Source organism: Diplodia seriata (genome assembly GCF_021436955.1).
Source record: "Diplodia seriata strain FDS-637 chromosome Unknown scaffold_4, whole genome shotgun sequence".
Classification (NCBI taxonomy): Eukaryota; Fungi; Ascomycota; class Dothideomycetes; order Botryosphaeriales; family Botryosphaeriaceae; genus Diplodia; species Diplodia seriata.
Window position 1 is genome coordinate 2,719,293 of NW_027117311.1, and position 19,684 is coordinate 2,738,976.

General features: G+C 55.5%; 6 protein-coding genes across 6 annotated transcripts; 4 read left to right on the forward strand and 2 right to left on the reverse strand.

Annotated features, from left to right (window-relative positions):
* Nucleotides 1-96: 96 nt before the first annotated feature.
* On the reverse strand, nucleotides 97-820 carry SLS55_004697 (uncharacterized protein; the record flags this gene model as incomplete). Its single annotated transcript, XM_066776153.1, has 2 exons — nucleotides 97-552; nucleotides 608-820. 2 exons carry the CDS (start codon nucleotides 818-820, stop codon nucleotides 97-99), a joined length of 669 nt encoding a protein of 222 aa, XP_066634034.1.
* Nucleotides 821-2,150: 1,330 nt separating this feature from the next.
* On the forward strand, nucleotides 2,151-3,330 carry vps26 (Vacuolar protein sorting-associated protein 26; the record flags this gene model as incomplete). The annotated part of the gene is made up of 5 exons (XM_066776154.1): nucleotides 2,151-2,367; nucleotides 2,432-2,904; nucleotides 2,957-2,981; nucleotides 3,037-3,153; nucleotides 3,224-3,330. 5 exons carry the CDS (start codon nucleotides 2,151-2,153, stop codon nucleotides 3,328-3,330), a joined length of 939 nt encoding a protein of 312 aa, XP_066634035.1.
* A 3,559-nt stretch (nucleotides 3,331-6,889) lies between these two features.
* RPL26A (60S ribosomal protein uL24) lies at nucleotides 6,890-7,486 on the reverse strand (the record flags this gene model as incomplete). The annotated part of the gene is made up of 3 exons (XM_066776155.1): nucleotides 6,890-7,168; nucleotides 7,292-7,404; nucleotides 7,468-7,486. The coding sequence occupies 3 exons, from the start codon at nucleotides 7,484-7,486 to the stop codon at nucleotides 6,890-6,892; spliced, it is 411 nt and encodes a 136-aa protein (XP_066634036.1).
* Nucleotides 7,487-9,877: 2,391 nt separating this feature from the next.
* SLS55_004700 (uncharacterized protein) lies at nucleotides 9,878-11,933 on the forward strand (the record flags this gene model as incomplete). The annotated part of the gene is made up of 4 exons (XM_066776156.1): nucleotides 9,878-9,901; nucleotides 9,958-10,104; nucleotides 10,140-11,562; nucleotides 11,803-11,933. The coding sequence occupies 4 exons, from the start codon at nucleotides 9,878-9,880 to the stop codon at nucleotides 11,931-11,933; spliced, it is 1,725 nt and encodes a 574-aa protein (XP_066634037.1).
* A 1,246-nt stretch (nucleotides 11,934-13,179) lies between these two features.
* Nucleotides 13,180-14,278, forward strand: TMA46 (Translation machinery-associated protein 46; the record flags this gene model as incomplete). The annotated part of the gene is made up of 2 exons (XM_066776157.1): nucleotides 13,180-13,507; nucleotides 13,593-14,278. 2 exons carry the CDS (start codon nucleotides 13,180-13,182, stop codon nucleotides 14,276-14,278), a joined length of 1,014 nt encoding a protein of 337 aa, XP_066634038.1.
* A 1,072-nt stretch (nucleotides 14,279-15,350) lies between these two features.
* SLS55_004702 (uncharacterized protein) lies at nucleotides 15,351-19,676 on the forward strand (the record flags this gene model as incomplete). Its single annotated transcript, XM_066776158.1, has 2 exons — nucleotides 15,351-15,590; nucleotides 15,717-19,676. 2 exons carry the CDS (start codon nucleotides 15,351-15,353, stop codon nucleotides 19,674-19,676), a joined length of 4,200 nt encoding a protein of 1,399 aa, XP_066634039.1.
* Nucleotides 19,677-19,684: the final 8 nt, after the last annotated feature.

Here is a 19,684-nt window from a genome sequence, read left to right on the forward strand (position 1 = left end):
ATGCCCTTGAAAAATAAACGGTCAATGCGCCTGCCATGCCGAACGCTCAAAAGCCATGAAAAAGGTATCAGATGAAGAAAGAAAAGGCACAAGTCGTCATGCGGACGTCGGCAGCGAGTCCTGCTTCAGCACCTCCTGCACGAGCCCGAGCGCGAGCCCTTGGACCTGCGGCATGGTCCCGCTGACGTCGACGGCGAGGACGTCTTTGGACAGCTCCTCTTGGTCCGGCTCCTCCAGGCTCTCGAACTGGCTGCGCACCATGTTGTCCTTCATGTAGTGGCCGGGACGGGCGCGCACTCTGGCCATCAACATTTCTTCCGTGGCCTGGAGATAGACAAAGTGGACGAGGACCTTGACGTTGTTGTACGAGGCGACGCGGATGACGTCGCGGTACTTCTTCTTCAGAGCGCTGCAAGTCACCACCACCCCGGACGCGCCGGTTTCCAGCTCGCGCACGGCCTGTTCGCGTAGCAGGATGAGCCAGTCCCAACGGTCGGCGTCGGTCAGGGGAATGCCGTTGCCCATCTTCTCGATATTGGCCTTGGGGTGGAACTGCAACCATGAGTCAGACTGATGCACGGCTGATTGCGCAATCTGTGAGACAAACCTCGTCGCCCTCGATGTAGGGCAGCTGCAGCTGGTCGGCGACATGCTTCGCGACCGTGCTCTTTCCGCAGCCTGCCGGGCCGGTGATGATCCAGATGTGGCGGTGATGCGGCTGTGCTCGCACAGCACTGGTGGCGGGCACGACGGGCGCCAGCGTGGTGCTAGTCGGCGGCGCGCCGTACAGCGACGGGGCAGTGTGGTCGTAGGTCAACATGGTGTGAAATGGTACTGCAATGTCCAGGGGAAGGAGGCAGGCGGGATTGTTGCGTGCGAGTGGGAGGCCCGAGGGCGCTTATTATATGTTGGCAGCTTGGTACCGGACAGCTATGACGGGGAAGCGGGTCGAAATGCAATCAAGAGGCTAGAGTGGGCGGATTGGGGTTATTATGAGAAGCATCTGCGACGGCCGGGCAGGCAGACAGACCAGCCGGCGGCCTGAGAGAACACCAGCCTCAGCCAGGGCGGTTGACATCACCCCCGGGCCCTCGGAAAAGATCTCACGGCCCCGGCTCGCATTTTGCAGGCGCTGGAAGCCGGTCGGAGGCGCGAGCGAATGGGAGGGCGGCGCTGGACCGGTCGGCGTTTGAATGCGAGCCAGTGGGCAGCTAGCGTGGGACAAAGGCGGATCAAAGGTCTCACCGTGGCCCGCCCCCGCAGTCTTTTGTTTGTCAGAGTCGCATGGCAGCGTGCTCCTCTCCAATTCGAGCGCCCAAACTGCCAGCTCACTGTGCGTCGGAAATGCCCCCCAGCTTCCGGCGGCGGAGCATCGCGGGCCATATTTCCAGATGCAGGCACGCGGCCATCACGGGGCCGCCCTGCAAGATGCTGGGCAGTGACGCGGGTCCAGCTGTGCCGTCTCAGCTCTGGCTCCGCTGCCCAACGATCCGCCGTCCGCGTCCTGGACCTCGGGCGCGTGGGGGTCACGCGTGGCGTGTCGGCAACCTATTTCCAGCGTCTTCGGGAGTGCGGGACGGGATGCGCTCGCGGCTGCGGTCCAGGCAGCTCGGCGCGGCCTGCACCTTTTCCCATCAAACAGGCTGCTCGAGTGATGGCTTGCCGCGGCCAGCCTAGCGCGCTCCAGACAAGGGGGTCGCGCCAGGGCAGCAGGGCGCCAGGCGGCTGCATCCGCGCATGGGCACGCGGCTCCCCGGCGGCCGCGAGGGGTGCAGCTCCGGCGCGGCGCCGAAACGAAGGGTAGTTTCGCATGATGCAGTGGACGGCCTGCGATCGCCTGCGGGCTGCGGAGATGTCTCGCCGTCGTGCCGTGGGTCGTGGGCGTGGCTGTGGCTGCCTCGCGTGCGGACGTAACACCGTAAGGCTGAGGCCAAGCTTCTTCCAGAATTTGCTATTGGATTGCCCTCCTGAGCGCTAGCGCCAAACAGGTCCGAACATCAGCCGGCCGGAGAGCTGCGTAGCCGCTTGGCCTGGGGAGCTGCGACATCACCAGCGACCACAACACCGCCAAGCCCCGCCATCGCGACCACGCCCGTCTGTGCCTCCGTCGACCGCCCGCCGTACACCGATCCGGGGCCCCGCGATCCACCATGTCGATCTTCTTCTCGACCCCGGTCGACATCGACATCGTCCTCGAGGACAGCGATGATCGCGCCATGGTCGACACCAAGCTCGACAAGAGCCGCAGGGAGAAGGTGCCGTTGTACATGGACGGCGAGTCTGTCAAGGGCCAGGTCACCATTCGCCCCAAGGACGGCAAGCGCTTGGAGCACACCGGCATCAAGGTGCAATTCATCGGAACCATAGGTCTGTCTGCCCAAACCGGGCGAGGGGCGGGCTACGCGGAGCTGACAATTTGCGCATTACCCAGAGATGTTCTTTGACCGCGGCAACCACTACGAATTCCTGTCATTGGGCCAGGAGCTTGCTGCTCCCGGTGACCTGCAGCACCCCCAGACCTTCGATTTCAACTTCAAGAACGTCGAGAAGCAATATGAGTCGTACAATGGCATCAATGTGAAGCTGCGCTACTTCGTGCGCGTCACCGTGTCGAGAAGGATGGCCGATGTTGTGCGCGAGAAGGACATCTGGGTCTACTCGTACAGGATACCCCCGGAGACCAACAGCTCCATCAAGATGGACGTTGGCATCGAGGACTGCCTGCACATCGAATTCGAATACTCCAAATCAAAGTACCATTTGAAGGACGTCATCGTTGGTCGTATCTACTTCCTACTGGTCCGATTAAAGATCAAACACATGGAGTTGTCCATTATCAGGCGGGAAACCACAGGCGCTGCGCCCAATCAGTACAATGAGAGCGAGACGCTGGTTCGGTTCGAGGTATGGCCCATCAATCCGCAACTCGCTCGGCCGCTCGCTAACGCACCCTCAGATCATGGACGGTTCACCCTCGAGAGGTAATCAGTTTAAATATGCCCGCTTGGAGAGAGAAACAAGGCTTACAATGACTAGGCGAGACTATTCCGATCAGACTCTTCCTTGGAGGCTTCGATCTTACACCGACATTCCGTGAAGTCAACAAGAAGTATTCAACTCGCTACTACCTCAGCCTGGTCCTGATTGACGAAGGTAACACGTCTCTTTTTATCAACACTCGATGTACCATCTGTCAATCCCAGCGCTAACATGCACCATACAGACGCCCGCCGTTACTTCAAGCAGTCGGAGATTGTTCTTTACCGACAGGCACCAGATGGCCTTGCGCAATCGGCGCCCAAGGAACAGAACTTCATCACTCCCCCATGAAGACTGGGCGCAAGCCCCGGACGAATCATGGAATGCGAACCCCGCGAGTTCCCTGCACCTCGCTGACCCGGATCTACGGTCAATCGAAGATGCTAGACCCGAGATCACAATGCACACTGCAAGATCACGCACGAATCAAGTGGTGCGATGCGGCCAGCTCATGCAGCTAGCTCACATGTGGCTTGTTTCGACAGGCACACATGTCGCTCACGTTGGCGGATAATTATCCGCCCTCCTTTTTCGCATCCTTGCCCACACACATTCACGACCCCCATTGAGCGATACCGAGAGCACGAGCATCTTGTAATTACATCCATAACAATCTCAAATGTCATGACCCACTTGCTTGACCTATGCCTGAAGGTATATTCCATCGCAATGGACCTCAGTAGCTACGAGGGAACGTCATGAAGTCATGAAGCCCCTGTAGTCTCACGAAGGAGAGTGCGAATTGCGAGAAGTTCTCCCCAGTGACGCTTTCACTTTTGCATAGTCTGTACTGCTTCATGTACGGCGGCGACTACAAGACTTTGCCTTGTCCGTGAGAAACAAAAGGACGAGAGGCCACATTATCTCGTGACGAACGCATTAAACCCATGACAAGTCTTTCCAAAAGACATGTGGATTTGATATGACAGAGGTGGCTGTAAGAGGTTGCGACTAGTACATTTGCTTTCTACTCTATTGCCATTTTCTATGGTTCCAATCTCCTACTAGTATTGGCAGTTCGGTTCGTTGCATTGACACCACCATGCCTTTCTTGACATACCCTTCAGTGAGAGCCGATGCCTCACAGTATGACAGTCATAACTTAAAAGTTCATACATGGTGGCGGAAAAGGCCACTGTAATCAAGCGAGGCTTGATCTGGCGCCACTGCCATGTATGTATGGCATCATCTCTGAGCCAATGGACATGCCCCGTCATTAGCCGATGGCTACTCAGAGTGGGCGCTGCTCAAGTGAGCCTCCGAGGATTTTGAGTGCCCGCCTGTAGGCCCTTGTCCTGCCGTACATGCAGCGTGCCTTGTCGATGGGACCAGACTCTTATACTGATAAGGAACGTGGACACCCCACCAAGCCGGGATTACTGGCTCAGATCATAGGGCTTACTTCCTCACAGCGCGGAGCGACGCTGTCGTTGCTCTTATGACACTTCGCTTCAAGATTCTCCGCTCGACCTTTAGAAGAACTTCACGCCCAGGGAGTCCTCACTCCCGAAGACTTGGGCTCTTCCGCGCTTGACCAGGACCTGGAGAGACTTCTGCAGGAGTTCTGCATCCATGCCGTGAAATTCTACCTCAACAATCAGCACCTCATCGCAACGTCGACAGGATGCAGGGAGCCGGTTACCTTGAGACGCCGTCGCATCGCTCTCCGTCAGCTCGTACAGCGTAAGAACCGTATTCTTCTGGCCCGTCGCATCAACCTGCACAGCGGGAACCCAGTTAGCGGACCAGCCTGCAAGCTCCACATCCGTCGACCCACACACACACACTCTCTCTCTCTTCCCGAGCCCATCCGCCCTCAACACTACTCCGCCAACCGCCAAACCCCGCTCCCAACAGACAAGGGAAAGGGTAGGGGGAGGCGAGATATGCACGCGAAGGAAAAGAAGGCAACTCACCCATCCCTCAATCAAGCTCGCCCACTCCTCGGGCCTGCGCCAATAGATCCACGCCCTCACTGCCTCCCCGTTGCCATCGCTCTTCTTCTTGTCTCCGTCCACCCACTCCGCGCGATGTCCGCCCTCAGCGCCGCACATGTAGTCAACGACGTCGCGCGCATCGCGCAGCGCCAGCCGCTTCCCGAGGCGCTTGTTCCAGAAGAGATCCGTGTCGAGGGCGTCGATGAGGGACAGCTGGAAGCGCCGGTGGTGCCGGCAGTGCGCCTGGACATGTGCGCTCCAGCTGGCGAGTTGCGATGCGCGCGTTGCGGCGACAGGTTGAAGCGTGAAGAAGGGCGGGAAGCTGTAGTGTGGGGGGAATTTGTAGGTGGTGGTGGTGGTGGTTGTGGTGGCCATAGTGGGGAGGTTCTAGGCGCGAGCGCGCGCGAGGTGGGTGCCCAGGTAGGCGAAATACTAAATATTGGTGGCACGAGCGGGATGGACAGAACGGAGGGCGCGCAGGTAGACTGTGCTGCGAAAACGAGTTATTGCAAGGTCGTCAGGTTGAGAGATGGTAGCTCGTGCGCATGCCCCGCGATGGAGTTCCGTCATGACGATGCATGATTCAGGCACCATTTGTGGCCCGAGCGCTCGCCGGTGTGCGCACTTTTGAATCATCGACCTGACTTTATACAATGTTCTTTACACCACCAAACTCACTGGCACTCATTGAACGAAAAGAAGCTCCTGAGAAAATCCATTACGGACCAGAGTGGCCTCTCAGAAACTGTACAATATGTTATAGACCTATTTCATCAGTAAAGTAGCATTCTACTCAAGCAGATCGCGAAGTTGTATGGATGGATGCCATTTGGTCAAATCTACAGTTAGACATACTTGAAGTACCCCTATTAAATGAGCGGGATGTGTTACGCGAGAAGGTATTTTACAGCCTTACTATATAGTCCTTTCTCTACCTACGCAAGTAGAGTACCATTTTCAATATGCAACACCCAAGTCTCAAGTAAGCTTTGAGTAGTTGAAGCACCGGTGGATCTAGCAGCTAGTGTTATTCACGGTCGTGAAACTTCTGCGACTGCCTGGGACGTATATGGGCGGTCCGTAACTCTAAGAAGACGGTGAATAAAAGAATGATAGGACGTATACTTAAAACGCATGGCCATTCAAGAAATGGTGGCCTTCATCTAAACAAGCTTTTCATTATGTTGAAATTCGGGGAACACTGTAATTCGTCTCTTCGGCTCGCGTTCAATGCTCTGGCGATGCTACTGTGACATGTTGGTCTATGGACTTATCCACTTTGTTTCTTTTACGGCGCTACAAGGGCTGAAATACCATGTGAATGAGAATGACGGCCATACGAGTTTCAGTGGCATTAGAAATGAATGGTGTTTAGAGGAACCATCATCTGTGCAAAACGTAAAAAAAGTACGTTGAGCAATCAAAATGTATCTCACCATCAAACTTTCCACTTCATTGACCAAAGTCTCACCGGAAAGTCTGCAGGCGAGACGGGCCAAAGTAGGCCCTGATGTTCGTTCTTCGCTATTGTTTAGCTCTGTGCAGTCATCGAAAGGATCTGCCGAGTTGATATGCTAGCGGTTGTAAAGGATATGGGCGTGGGCGCTCCGCGCAGGTCCGCGATCCGGCGCAGAGTGAAAGGCTGTCAAATTTAGCATGCTGAGTCTCACCGGTCCCGTGCGGACGCTTGTTGGCCGAAATGGATGTCCTTTTGATTATTGTCAAGTCCATAACCCTGAAAACATCCCACATGCGGCTTTGCACTTTTGGACTGATCATTTTTGAGACGCCGATTTGATAGTGTATTCCGTTCGCTTGACCCGAAGAACCGACCGCGCCCCTTTGTAGCCGGCTCAACCAAGCAATGAGAATTTCGTCAACCCATCAACTTCCCTAAGCTCAAAACCTCCACTTTACGCCTTGGTCGTCTTGGCCTTGACGGCCTCACGGCCCTTGCCTATCCTCTCAAGGATGTTCTCACGGTCCTTGTCAAGCTTGAGCTTGGTGACGACGACCTTGGAGGGGGCGATGCCGAGCGGGGTCGACTGGCCGTTGGACTTCTCGCGGGAGACGCGCTCGACGTGGATGACGTACTTGAGGCGGTAGACGGTGGTGACCTTGCCCTCACGGCCCTTGTTGGAACCACGGGTGATCATGACCTCGTCGTCCTTGCGGATGGGAATGGAGCGGACCTGCTCGCAGACAGCTGTCAGCGTCTGCCCATGATTTGCGTGCTGCTTGGCGGCTGTTGTCCAAAGTGTTCATGTTCGCCAATCGCTCGGATTCCGGACAGAACGGGCGGGGGAAATTCGTACGTTGTACTTCTCACGAAGCTCCTTGGAGAGAGGGGCGCTCATGATGACGCGGCGCTCGCTGGAGGGGGCGCTGAAGTGCGCCTTGCGCGACTTTCTCCGCGAGGAGGCAACGGCTGTATGGCGCTCAAGTCAGCGACAGTCTACGTGACAATTTCCATCGGCGCAGGGCTGCGTACAGTGGTTGATCACGGTCATCGCGGCGGTGGTGTGGGTGTCGTCGAAGTTGGGGGTAACGTCGTCGTCTCGTCGTCCTACAAGCAAGGCTCGGGCAAAAACGTTGTGGGAGAGATTGACGAACGGAATCTAGTTTCGCCGGCGCGCCGACGGCCTACCTAAGTCTTGGCACCTCCGACGCGACGCCGGCATAGATCCGTGACCTCCAACGAGAACGCGCAGCGCAAGCGACTGCACGCGTCGCCCCAAGAGCGTCTGCGTTTCTTGGTCTCCGCAGCACTCGCATTGCCAGTCCACCCATCGTGCGACGCGTTGCGCTCAACGTTCGACCTCGACTTGCCGTCAACTTTTCCCCGCGTCCATTTGCACGCTCTGGTCGCCACGATCCGCGCCTCCGCCCATCCCGCCGCAGGCCCCGTTTGCTCGTGACCTCCGGTCCAACACGTCTGGTGCAGGGGCAACTTCCTGAGCGAATCATTCCGTTGCTCTTCCTGCCTGAAATGTCACACCAGAACCAGAATTATTACGGCGCTCCCGGTCGTCAAAGCCAGCAACAGTACACGCACTATCCTTCCCAGAGGCCTACATCGACTAGCTCTACCCAGTACGCTTCGCAAAACCAGCCGGTGTCCCAGTCATTCTCATCATACTCGACGAATGCGTATGCGCCCTCCGGAACATATAACCTCTCAGACTATCAGTACGGGTCGACGAACTATGGCGCTGCTTCTGGGACAGCTGCATCATCAAGAAATAATGCCTCTGCAGACTTGCAAAACGTAGCATATGCGTCTAGTCTCCATGATACTGTCCAACGTGCCAGTGCCCAGTCAAACGCAGCGAACCAAGCACTTCCCTCGACGCAGTCGCAGCATGTCTCGTACTCCAACAACTCTTACCCAACCTACAGCCAGCAGCAACAACCACGTCCAAAGAGCGTGAATTCTCTCTTAGGAAGGAGCGAACAGAGATCTCCCCACCAGCTGAACCCTTCAGGATTGCCACCTCCAAAGACGGCCTTTCAGTCATCAGGGTCGCAACCTCCCAACGTTCAACAACGAGGTATAACCTCACCGCAAAATTCCAACGTTTACCGGACGCCGACGGTGGCACAGCAAGCCTCAGTACATACTCCTGACCATCCTCCCCGTAACTCAACCGTGACAAAAACGCAGCCAGGCGCGTCTTCGGCCGGGTATCAGTGGAGCGCCCAGCAACATACCAACTCCGGGTCGCGTGATTTTGAAACGGTCGACCCAACACAGGTTTACGACCCGTGGCCCGAGATAGCGCGGAAACGCGAGGCCGCGCGGGCTGCGAAAGCATTGGAAGAGCGAGCTCAGGCAGAGCGACAAAGAATTGCGCGTGAAACGGCTGAGAGGGAAGCTCGAGAAGCCGAGGAGGCTGAGAAAGCTCGGAAGGCACAAGAAGCCCGTGCTGCAGAAGAACGCAGTAGGGCAGAGGAAGAGGAAAAGGCAGAGCAGCAAAGGAAAGAAGAGGAAAGCAGAAGAGAAGCTGAGGCAGCACAGCGGGCTCAGAAAGAACACGACCAACGTAAAAAAGCTAATACAAAATCCAAGATGGCGAAAGCTGTTGCTGCCGCGACTTCTTCCTCGCCCGCTCAGGCTGCCTCAACCGGCGTTGAGGCACAGATGAGAGCATTAATGGCACAAATGAGGCAGCTGAACAACGCAGACCCGGAGCTCTTGGCGAAAATTTGGGAAGAAGAAAGACAGAAGCATACGCAGCCAGATCAACCGGCCCAGCAAGCTGTGCAATCGCCGGCTCCATCGACGCAGAAGCCTAGCAAACCACCTACTCAGAAGAAAACGTCGACAAGTCAGCAACGATCGAGTTTGCATGCGCAACCTTCGAGTACTGCTGCTCCAACAATCCATGCCCAACAACCTCCCCAAGAACCTTCCCATATACCTCAGCAGCCACAGCAACATCAAGCACAACAGCAGCCCATTGGGCAACCGCACCAACATGCCGCGAACCATCGACAGCCTAGCAGGAGAATGCCACCGACGGGAACAACGTCGTGGCCGAACGACAAGAAAGACCAGATCTCGAAAGCTGCCGCAGATTGGCTCAATGCAATTCCAGAGAACCATGACAAGCAGATTACGCCCCAGGAAATTCTCGACCTACTTAACCGAAATCCAAGATACATAGAGTTATACGAATGGCTTGAATCTCAGGGGATGAGACTGGAGCGAGCATCGTTCGCAAGAGCTTTGCTTTCAGCCGTGCCCGATATAAATAAGCCAGGTCAAAATCAGGGGCAGCCTCCCTCAGCCGGCCGAGTCAATGGCAAAGCAGTAAGTGAAAATATGTCGAGCATTGAAAGTGGGTGTGAATCCGTCCCTTCTGACGTGCATCATCGGCAGGCCCCACCCTACACAGAGAATGCCCAGGGCGCAGAGTACCATGGTAGGTCTCCGTAAACGTGTGACTATTATCTACATGTACTGAGCAAGCTTTCCCAGGCCTTGAAACTAGTCATCCTGGAAACTATCCGAATGTTCCATCAGGTCACCCGAGCACTGTGGGTGAACACTTACACTCACAAGGTGCTCAGTCACCTTACCCCTCTCTGGACCAACCTCAGTATCGAAGCCCGTACTTTGTTCCTGGTGCGCAAACCACAATACCGACACCACCACCACAGGTCCCTGTCGCGCCAATGCACTATGGCCGGCATGAAAGGCACAACTCTGGAAGCAGGCAAGGGTCGTCGCAGCGGGAAGACAGCCAAAAGCCAGCGACAAAAGCCGATGCGGCAAGAAAACGAAACTTCAGTGAGATTGTCGACTTGACGCAATTCTCCGACGAGGAAGAGCCGCCTGCCAAGAAGCAGACGGGCTTCAACAGCGACATTGCGCCTGCCTGGGCCGCTCCACCGGAGTCAGTCTTCCGCCAACACCCGCCCAACTCGAGCAACTTGCCAACCATGGTGCCTGTGGACGACAAGGCCAAGAACATGGACGTCGTACAAACCTTGAATCGCAAGTACGCTCTCCGCAGGTCGGCCTACGAAATCAAAACCATCGCTCGCGATGTCTTGCTCGCAACTGGCAAGCATCCGGAGATGAGGCCGCTGAATGGACACCTCGAGATCCTCAAGGAAAATTTCAAGAGAGTCGACAACATGTCGGATCTGAGCACGCTACGATGGGATCTTATCGACCCAGGTGATCCGCCTCCAGAGGCGCTTGCGCCTGACGTAATCGAGCTAGAGGATGAAGATGCCGACGATGAGGAAGAGGAGCCGCAGCCGCGTCCGCGCCTAGCTCACCATGAACCGAATCCTCCGCCACCCGGCCCGGAAACGTCAGCTAGTCTGCAAGCGATGCCCTCACGACCTATGCCGGCATCTACTCCTCAGTCAGTCCCGAACCGCAGAGGCCGCCCTCCAAAATCCAGCACGGCAGGAGCCGAAGCCGCACGTGACGCACGTGCCACCCCGTCTATGCGCGACACGGAACGCGAACGCGCTGCTTCCTCTTCAACATTCAATACCCCCAACAAAGCTCACTCTCCAATGACAAGCAACTCCGTCGGATATGCGGCCTTTCGCCAAAATGGATTCGGACCTGATGGTCAACCTCTGCCTAAGAAGAAAGGAAGGCCGGTTGGCTGGCGGAAGTCCATTCACTCGAAAGAGGCCATAGCGAAGGCTTCCGGCTCATCACCCCAGCCGTTTTCGGCATCACGCCCAAGCGGCCTACGCAATTCTCAGACTTCTAATGGCGTGGTCCTGATTGAGTCCCGTTCACCCAGCGTTGTGACCAACAGGAAGGCCCCATCTTCCTACAGCGTCTTCAAGTGTGAATGGGAAGGCTGCAGCGCGGAGTTGCATAACATGGCTACGCTGACCAAGCATGTCGAAAAATTCCACCACGGTCAAAATGCGCAACAGAAATGGCCCTGCTACTGGACCGGCTGCGAAGAAAATGAGCGCTACATGGACAAGCGCACAGGCAAACCGAACGGTTTCCGCGTCAAGGAGGACTTGACGGACCATGTTAAGTTCGCCCACCTGGGGCCGAGGTCGTGGGAACTCGGAGACGGCCATGCAGGTGGTCTTTCGGGTTAGTTGCTCTTGTCTTTGCAACTTTTTCGATGTACCTCACTGATGTGGAATGCAGAGTCCCATGACTCCGCGAGTGAAGCATATCTGTCCGACAGCAAGACAGGGCGTCGCGTTACGCCACTTGTGTCTGCACCATCTAGGGAAGCAGTGGATGTGGTTATGGCAGCACCAGCGCCGGTTCCCAGGGGCCCGGGCAGGCCAAAGCGAGACGTACAAAGGCCTCTGGATGTGCAAACAGAAATGGAGAGGAAAAAGAAGCTAGTTGGACCGGGTCTTGATCGTGGAGGTGCCCGTCTCGCCAACGAAAAGAGGCGAATGGGATTCATCGACGACGAGGACTTCGAGGAGATCGTAAGCGACAGCGACTAAGATGACGCAGTGATCCCATGGAACGCGACGGCCGAGATTGCACCAGAAGGCTTGTCCCAAAGTCATTTCTAGGGCTATTTTCTTTTGCATCACTGCGAGAGATACCATAGCTTCTTTGCTTTTGAGGTGGGCCGTGTACGATGAGATGCTGCATAACTGCGGAGGTCCAAATACATAGTTTTAGTTCGAAGGACCCTGGGGCGAGTCTGAATTGTAAAGTCTCGATTAATATTTCACCAACGCCATGCAATCGGTGTTTCCACTTGGTATCCTCAACGGCTGTGTTTTCGGAATCCTCATCAAGTAACAACCTCCAGTCTGCTTGCTCACTTTGGCCCCGGCGAATGCCTTCGCAGCATTCGCAGGGCATGCGACAGGCCTTGCCTCTTCCAGCACCAAGCCCGGGCCTCATCATATCATCTCCGCGTCACGAAAGTATCCGCGCAACTCAGCTCCTAGCCTTGCCGGCGGCGGGAACGGCGTCAGCCTTTCGAGCGTTGGTCAGAGCCTCGCCCTCATTGGCGTTGACCTCGAGGAAGTGGTAGAGGACGATCATGAGCATGGCAGCGCTGCCAAGGAAGATGGCGAGCGTGTAGAGGGAGGTGTCGGTGATCATGGTGGGCGATTGCTTGCGCGTCCGGGGGTGCTCGGAGGGTATGGGACCTGCGGGCTCTGGATCTACGAGGTTTGGTCAATTGTGAGGAGCAAGTGCGGGCAAGGGGCGCGCGTGCGTACGGAGGAATAAAGAGCGACGTCGCGGGGCGGCGGGAGCGGGTGGATGTGTGGAGAGCAATTGATGTATCTGTTCACTTGTCGAGCTCCGGCCAGCTGCACCGCAACGCGGCAGTCGTAAGCGCGGCCCGGCCACGAATTCCAGCAGCCAGCATGCAGGAGCCAACAGCGCGCCGCCGCCTTACTTTTCGACAGCCTAGGTTCTGCTTCGGCGATCGGGTTAACTATTCCGCAGCAGGCCGGCGCCAGTGCCCCCACCAAATCAGCTTGCCTCCGTCATCGTCTGAATCTTTGCCTTTGCGCACCCTGCCTTGCAGCCTGTCTAGCATCCTCGCGTCCGACATCGACTCCACCCGTCACCCACATCTTTTCGACTGCACCCACACTCCCTGGGCTGTATCCTCCCCCCAGCGCGCCATCTGTCGTCCACCCTCGCGCCCTCGATCGCGGCGATCCGATCCACAAACCTTAACGTTCGATTAACCCAGGCACATCACCCCCCAACACCGCCATCATGCCGCCCAAGAAGCAGGACAAGAGCCAGAACAAGCCCGCCAAGACGGCGTCGGTCGACAAGACCTTTGGCATGAAAAATAAAAAGGGTGGTGCCGCGCAAAGACAGATTAAGCAAATCCAGCAGGCTCAATCTTCGTCCAAGACGCCCGAGCAGAAGCGCAAGGACGCCGAGAAGGCGCAGCGCGAGGCCGAGAAGAAGGCGGCCGAGCAGGCTCGCAAGGAGGCTGCCGAGTTGTTCAAGCCTGTCCAGGTGCAGAAGGTGCCATTCGGCGTGGACCCCAAGACGATCCTGTGCCAGTTTTACAAAAAAGGCCACTGCGACAAAGGTGCGTTTACGGGACCATTTCAGGCCATCTTCCGACAGAGGCCTGCGGAGGGAACGGTTCCTTTGCTAATCTGGAGCGGCTGTAGGCAAGAAGTGCAAGTTCTCCCACGATCTGTCGATTGAGCGCAAGACAGAGAAGAAGTCCCTATACGCAGATACGCGCGAGGGAGAGGATGAGGACGAGAAGAAGAACGACGACATGTCCCAGTGGGACGAGGAGAAGCTGCGCGACGTCGTGAAGTCCAAGCACGGCAACCCGCGGACGACGACGGACAAGGTGTGCAAATTCTTCATCGAGGCCATCGAGAACCAGAAGTACGGCTGGTTCTGGACCTGCCCCAATGGCGGCGACAAGTGCATGTACAGGCACGCCCTGCCGCCCGGCTTCGTCATCAAGACCAAGGAGCAGCGGGCTGCCGAGAAAGCGTTGAACGACAAGAACCCCATGAACACGCTCACTCTCGAGGACTTCCTGGAATCAGAGCGCCACAAGCTCACGGGCCCCGGCACGCCCGTCACGGTCGAGTCGTTTGCCAAGTGGAAGAAGGACCGCATGGACAAGAAGGCGGCCGAGGAGGAGGCGAAGAAGCTCAAGGATGCCACGGGCCGTGCACTGTTCGAAAAGGGCGGATGGGAGGACGACAGCGAGGAGGAGTCGGACGACGACGACAACGACACATTCAACCTCGATGCTCTGCGAAGAGAAACCGAGGCAGCGCGCGTGGCCAGGGAGGAGGAACGAATGAACGAGCTGAACGGCACCCCGGCTTAATTTATTTTCCTTCTCTTTGGCGGTCATCTTGGAGTGTGCTTTGGGATTGGTGTGGATACAAAAAGGGCGTGAGACGACGATGCCTCGGGACTCAGTTAGTACTCCTCTATTTCGGCGTCTTGGTTCTGCTTTTTTTGAGATGATGAGTGTTAGCATTTCTGCGGGGACCTTTTGCTGAATAGGCGAGGTCGATTGGGGGAATCTACGAAAATGATCGTTCTGTGTAGAGCGAGAATGCGTCATGATGGACACCAGAAGGTCGAAGAAGAAGGCATGTAGAGAGAGACGTCTTTTGTCGACCGGCGAGGAGAGACTCGACCCATCGTCCTGCACAATTGATAGCATTCAGTAACATATCCACCGCTGGTATACTTCTCGAGAATGAGGCCTTGACCATCTGCTTCGCTTTTTGCGAGCCCATCTTCACGTGAAGGACAGCCTGGAGGCGCCGCATATTTGCCGCCGTCATTAACGCCCTAGGTTTGACATCCGAACATCAATCATATGTGCCATGGATCTTAGTAACGGTAGCTTTAGTAAAATCGTCGGGCCTGGGTGCCGGGTGGGCTGGACTGAAGGGCGTGAGAAGTTCAATTATGGAATCTCGCAAGCGTAAGTGCTCCGCCAATGTGCAGCTTCCCCTTCAACATCAGTTAACATATACACCAGGGGGTCTACTCGTTCCGGCGGAGCACCACCACAGCTTATGTCGACCTTCATTGGTGGGCGGGCGCATTGGCAAGCATTTTGGAAGTTCCTGCTTGCGCTCAGCGACACGTTTCGCTCTCTTAAGCGATCTGCAAGCACCTGCGCCCCCTTGGAGCCTGAGGAAAAGAGACTGGAAGAGGCCGTTCGGCTGCTGGCGTGTGTAGTACCCGCTGTGCCACCCGTGTCCAAACGCTGGCTGGCCCCCACGCTATTCACGCAACCAGCCCCCAACTCAGCCGCATGGTCAGCTTCCCAAAGGCCCCCTCTATTTAGCTTTGCTGCCCCCATCTCGCAGGAGGCCTACCAACACTTTCGCCATCTCTGATATTCTCTTCGTTTTGCAGGCGCTGTGCCTCCCGATGCCATGGAAGAGCGACAACAGGGCAGGTCTCTGGACGAGATGTGGGACGAGGCGGCAGAGAGCTACCGGAAGGCCACTGACATGAACCTTCGAGGGAATCCCCCGTCGGTCAAAGATGTCTTGGACAAGATGCGCGATGAAAAAGACAGCCAGAGCCAACGTCAAGCGCGCAGAGAAAGTGTCAGGCTAGTTCTAGACCGCATCGAAGCCCTTGGTGATCTGGCTGCCACGGGCGCCTCCGCGGTCAGCCTCCGCTCCGGCCAGGGATTCAAATCGGCTAACGCTGCAGCTTAGGCCTTTCCACCCAGCAGTCTTTGCTTCACTGCTGTCTCGTACCTTGTTGAAACTTGTTGGGCGTACGAAAAGCAGAGGGCAGTCATCACCGATCTCTTTGATGCAATCGCACCATTTCTGGAATGTTTTGACATCTACCGCACCTCCAACCAGCTCCAGAACACAACCGATTCTGGATTCATGCAACTCAGGAGAGTCATACACGAACGGCTGCAATGCTTTATTTGGATATGCATCCACTTCACCAGGAAGTCCAAAGAAGGTAGGCTCAAACGCTTAACGAAAGCAGCGGTCCGCGTCGATGATGGCGTCTCCGACAAGTTCGACGAAATGGAAAAACTCGAAAAGAACGAAGTCAAGTTGCTGCAGGCTCTCGGATTCATAAGGCTCGAGGAGATGCATGACATTCTCAGGAGACTGGAAAGCAAGAAGGAACAGGAGGACATGGACCAGTGTCGAGACACGATCAAGGTCGCTCTGGATATCGACGGAACCAAGCACAACTGGCATGATACACAAACTGCTATCTGGAACGACACTGCCGAGTCAACCGGAGAATGGCTCTTCAGGCGCCAAGATTTCAGGGACTGGGAGAATGGCGGAAACGCCTCAGCTCCTGCCGTCTTTGCTTTGAGGGCCGACGATGGCTACGGGAGGAGCTACCTGTGTGCCGCTGTCATCAACCATCTGCTGAAACAGCGGCCGAATGATCCAACCCTCAAAAGGCTCGTTGCCTTCTACTACTTCAAGAAAGATGAGCGCGAAAGCAGCTCCATGAGGAACGCCCTACGCGCCATACTGTGGCAGCTGTCCGTCAACAAAACGAACAAACCATTTGCGAAGTTCCTTTCGCGGAAGTGCGAGCAGGTCGAGCATCTGCCCTCATCCAAAACGCATGTGCTTTGGAAGGATTCGATATTGGACTATCTGGAGCAATCCCAGACCCAGAACCAGGTCTTCATCGTCATCGATGGGATAGGCCATGTCAGCGAGGACTACGACGAGTTCTCCCAGATTGTCAGTGACGTCTCATCCTTTGACAACGGACGATCCTCTATCAAGTTCCTCCTCACAGGCTCAAAAGCCGATCTCACAGGGCTCAGGAGACATTTTGATGCCCGCATCCGAATGACGGAGTTGACCGTCAACGAGCACAACAAATCAGACCTCCAGCTGTTCGTTTCGAAAAAGACGCAGGAGATCAGCCGGACTTGGGACCGAACATCCGACAGTGAGGCGTATCAGCGGCGCATCGAAAAGGTTCTTTTGGAAAACACAGACGGCGACTACCAGAACCTGAACCTCACCCTCAAGGAAATCGGCAATGCACGGGGAATGCAAGATATCGAACGTATCCTAGACCCGCAGCGCCTGCGCGTGCCACGGGAGGAGACAATCAGACGCCAACTGTCCAACATGGAGAAGACTCTGACGGAACATGAGATTGACAGCCTCAATGAGATCCTCCCTTGGATCGTACTGCCAAAGTACGATTGGCCGACCATGAAGCAGCTGAAAGCCGTTCTGTTTCTCAAATACGAACAAAACCCGTTGAAGTCAGTCCAGTACCTGATCACCGAGAGATATGCACCATTGCTGGAGGTTGACGGCATGACGGTGCGCTCGTACCACACAATGAAGTACTTCAAGAAAGAGAATGGCAACAGAGAAGCCCAAAGTTCGAAAGAAACGGAAGAAGAAACCCCTGTCAGCGCTCAGCAAGACATGATATCTGCGGCAATATCTCCCCTTCTTGGCATGTCGTCTCACAACAGTGCTTGTCAGGTGCACCATCTCCAAGTTTCCATGGTGCAAAAGTTTCTTTTGACTGTCTGTGATGAAAAGCTGTACGGTGACTTTGGTTTCAAGGAGTTCTTTGAAAGCCTTCAACGCCACCCCGGCAAGACGATTGGCTTCAACCGTGTGGATGGGCACTCGAGGATCATTTTGACTTGCTTGGAGGCACTCTGCTCGGACAACGAGAGGGTGAAAGCCGAGGCCGAGCCACTCGTTGATCTCGCCATCACGCGCCTTCCCTGGCACCTTTCGCAGATCCGTCCGCATGAACTCTCTTACGTGGATGTTCCAAAGAGACGGGAAATCGGCAAGCTGTTGTTCGGCTTGTTTAAGAACAGAAAATGTGTTGTACGTTGGTTGACGGCGGAGAGGATCGAAAGGATCCGACACAAGTGGCTCTACCATCCACAAAAACAAAACAAAATCAGCCTGGCGGGTATCACCCTGCAGTGGTTCAAAGACCCGGAAGTCGTTGCCGGAGTTGACATGGCCGGCAGAGAGCTCATCAACACGATCATTTACGGGACCAGGCGTCTCAGAGACCTCTTTGTTGATGCTACCCATTTCATTGCTGAGAAATGGCTTCTCCATCAGGATTGGGACGTTGCTCAAACCTTCTGGTGGGTCTTGGGATATGTTCAGGAGAAAACAGATAATCCTAAAGGTGCCAACAAGAATAGCCACAAGGATTCGGAGAAGAGCAACCCATCTCTAAACGATATCTCCCAAGCTCTCGACTGGGCCGTGTCTACGATAGGACCACGAATAAGCCATCCAGTGTCAAACATGCGACTGCTTGACACCCTCATGCGCTTCCAATACTTCAATGAAGCCATTGATGAGGCCCAGGAATGCGACCCTGATGGTTGGATGAAAGATTGGTGCATCGCCCGGAAGCACCACGCACACGGCGACTACAAAGCCACAATCGAGTCTCTCAGCCCTGTGATGGATAAGTTCCGAGACAACAAGCAGCTTCAACAAGACCTTCGAATGTCTTGGAAAGAAATCATCTATCTCTATGCGGAGGCAAGTGAAAAAATCAAGAGTGGTCCGCAATGTGCCCTGGACGCATACCAAGAGTTCCTCAGGAGCTGGCCCACTCACTCCGAGACTACCGGGAAAGCTATTCATTGTATGAAGCATCTGGGGAAATTCTCAGATATCATTAGGCTGCTGGAGTACCAAGGACATACGGCACGAGATAGCGAGGGAGCGCCTCTCAAGAAGCTATTTCTGGACCTTGCTAAATCGTCAACCTTCCATCATGACGTCACTCTGGCTGCGGGAAAGGAGGGAAGACTCGAACTGATCAAAAAGGCCTACGAAGATGCAGTGAATGCAAGTCCATCAGGATCAGAGACCTTGCTCTACCTCCGTCATTATTACGGATTGGCTTTGTGGTATCAAAAAGACAGAGATGGGAAGGACATCCGGAAAGCATTTGAGATCTGGGAGCAGAACGTGTTTGACGACGACATTCCCCAGGACTCACACATCCAGCGCATCACGTCGTTCAAGCTAGCGTCCGTGTACCTTCAGCTGGCCAGAGACAACCATTTCCATAAGACGCCGGGTGGCTGTGTCTACGTGTCCAAGCTGGAAACCCTCGTTCAAAGAAAGAGCGCCGAGTTCCAGTGGACCGGCTCCGAGGAGGTCCTACTTGCCCGCACCTATCATCTTGCTCAGCAGGTTACGAAGGACAAGGCTCTTGCAGACAAACTGGGCAGAGATGCCACGAAGCTCGCAGCCAAACACGTCGGCCCTGCGCTGAACATCCTGTGGGATGCTGACCCGGAGAACGATTGGGAGGGCTACACTTCACTTTCCAACACGCTCGGACACATGGACGATGACGAGAACGCACTTGCCGCCAAGTCCCTCATTGGTCCCTTGCAAAGGGAAAGGGTGAGCCCGGATAAGGCGGACGACATTGCTGAGATCAGGTACCTCAGAGGGCGCTTGAAGTCTTCCTGCGACAACTGCGATCATCAGTGGACAGACGTGAGTGACATGCACATCTGCCGGGATTGCATTCGCACCATCTTCTGCGCGGACTGTGTGCGCAAGTTGAAGAGTCCGAACGACAATATCGAGTACCGCATCTGCGACCAGAGTCACGAGTTCTTGGTGGTACCAAGCTTCAAGCCTGTCAATTTGGATTGTGTCCTTGTGGGAACTGAGCGGAAGAGCATTGAAGACTGGAAAAGGGACGTCAAGTTGAAATATGGTGTTTGAGTGCATTT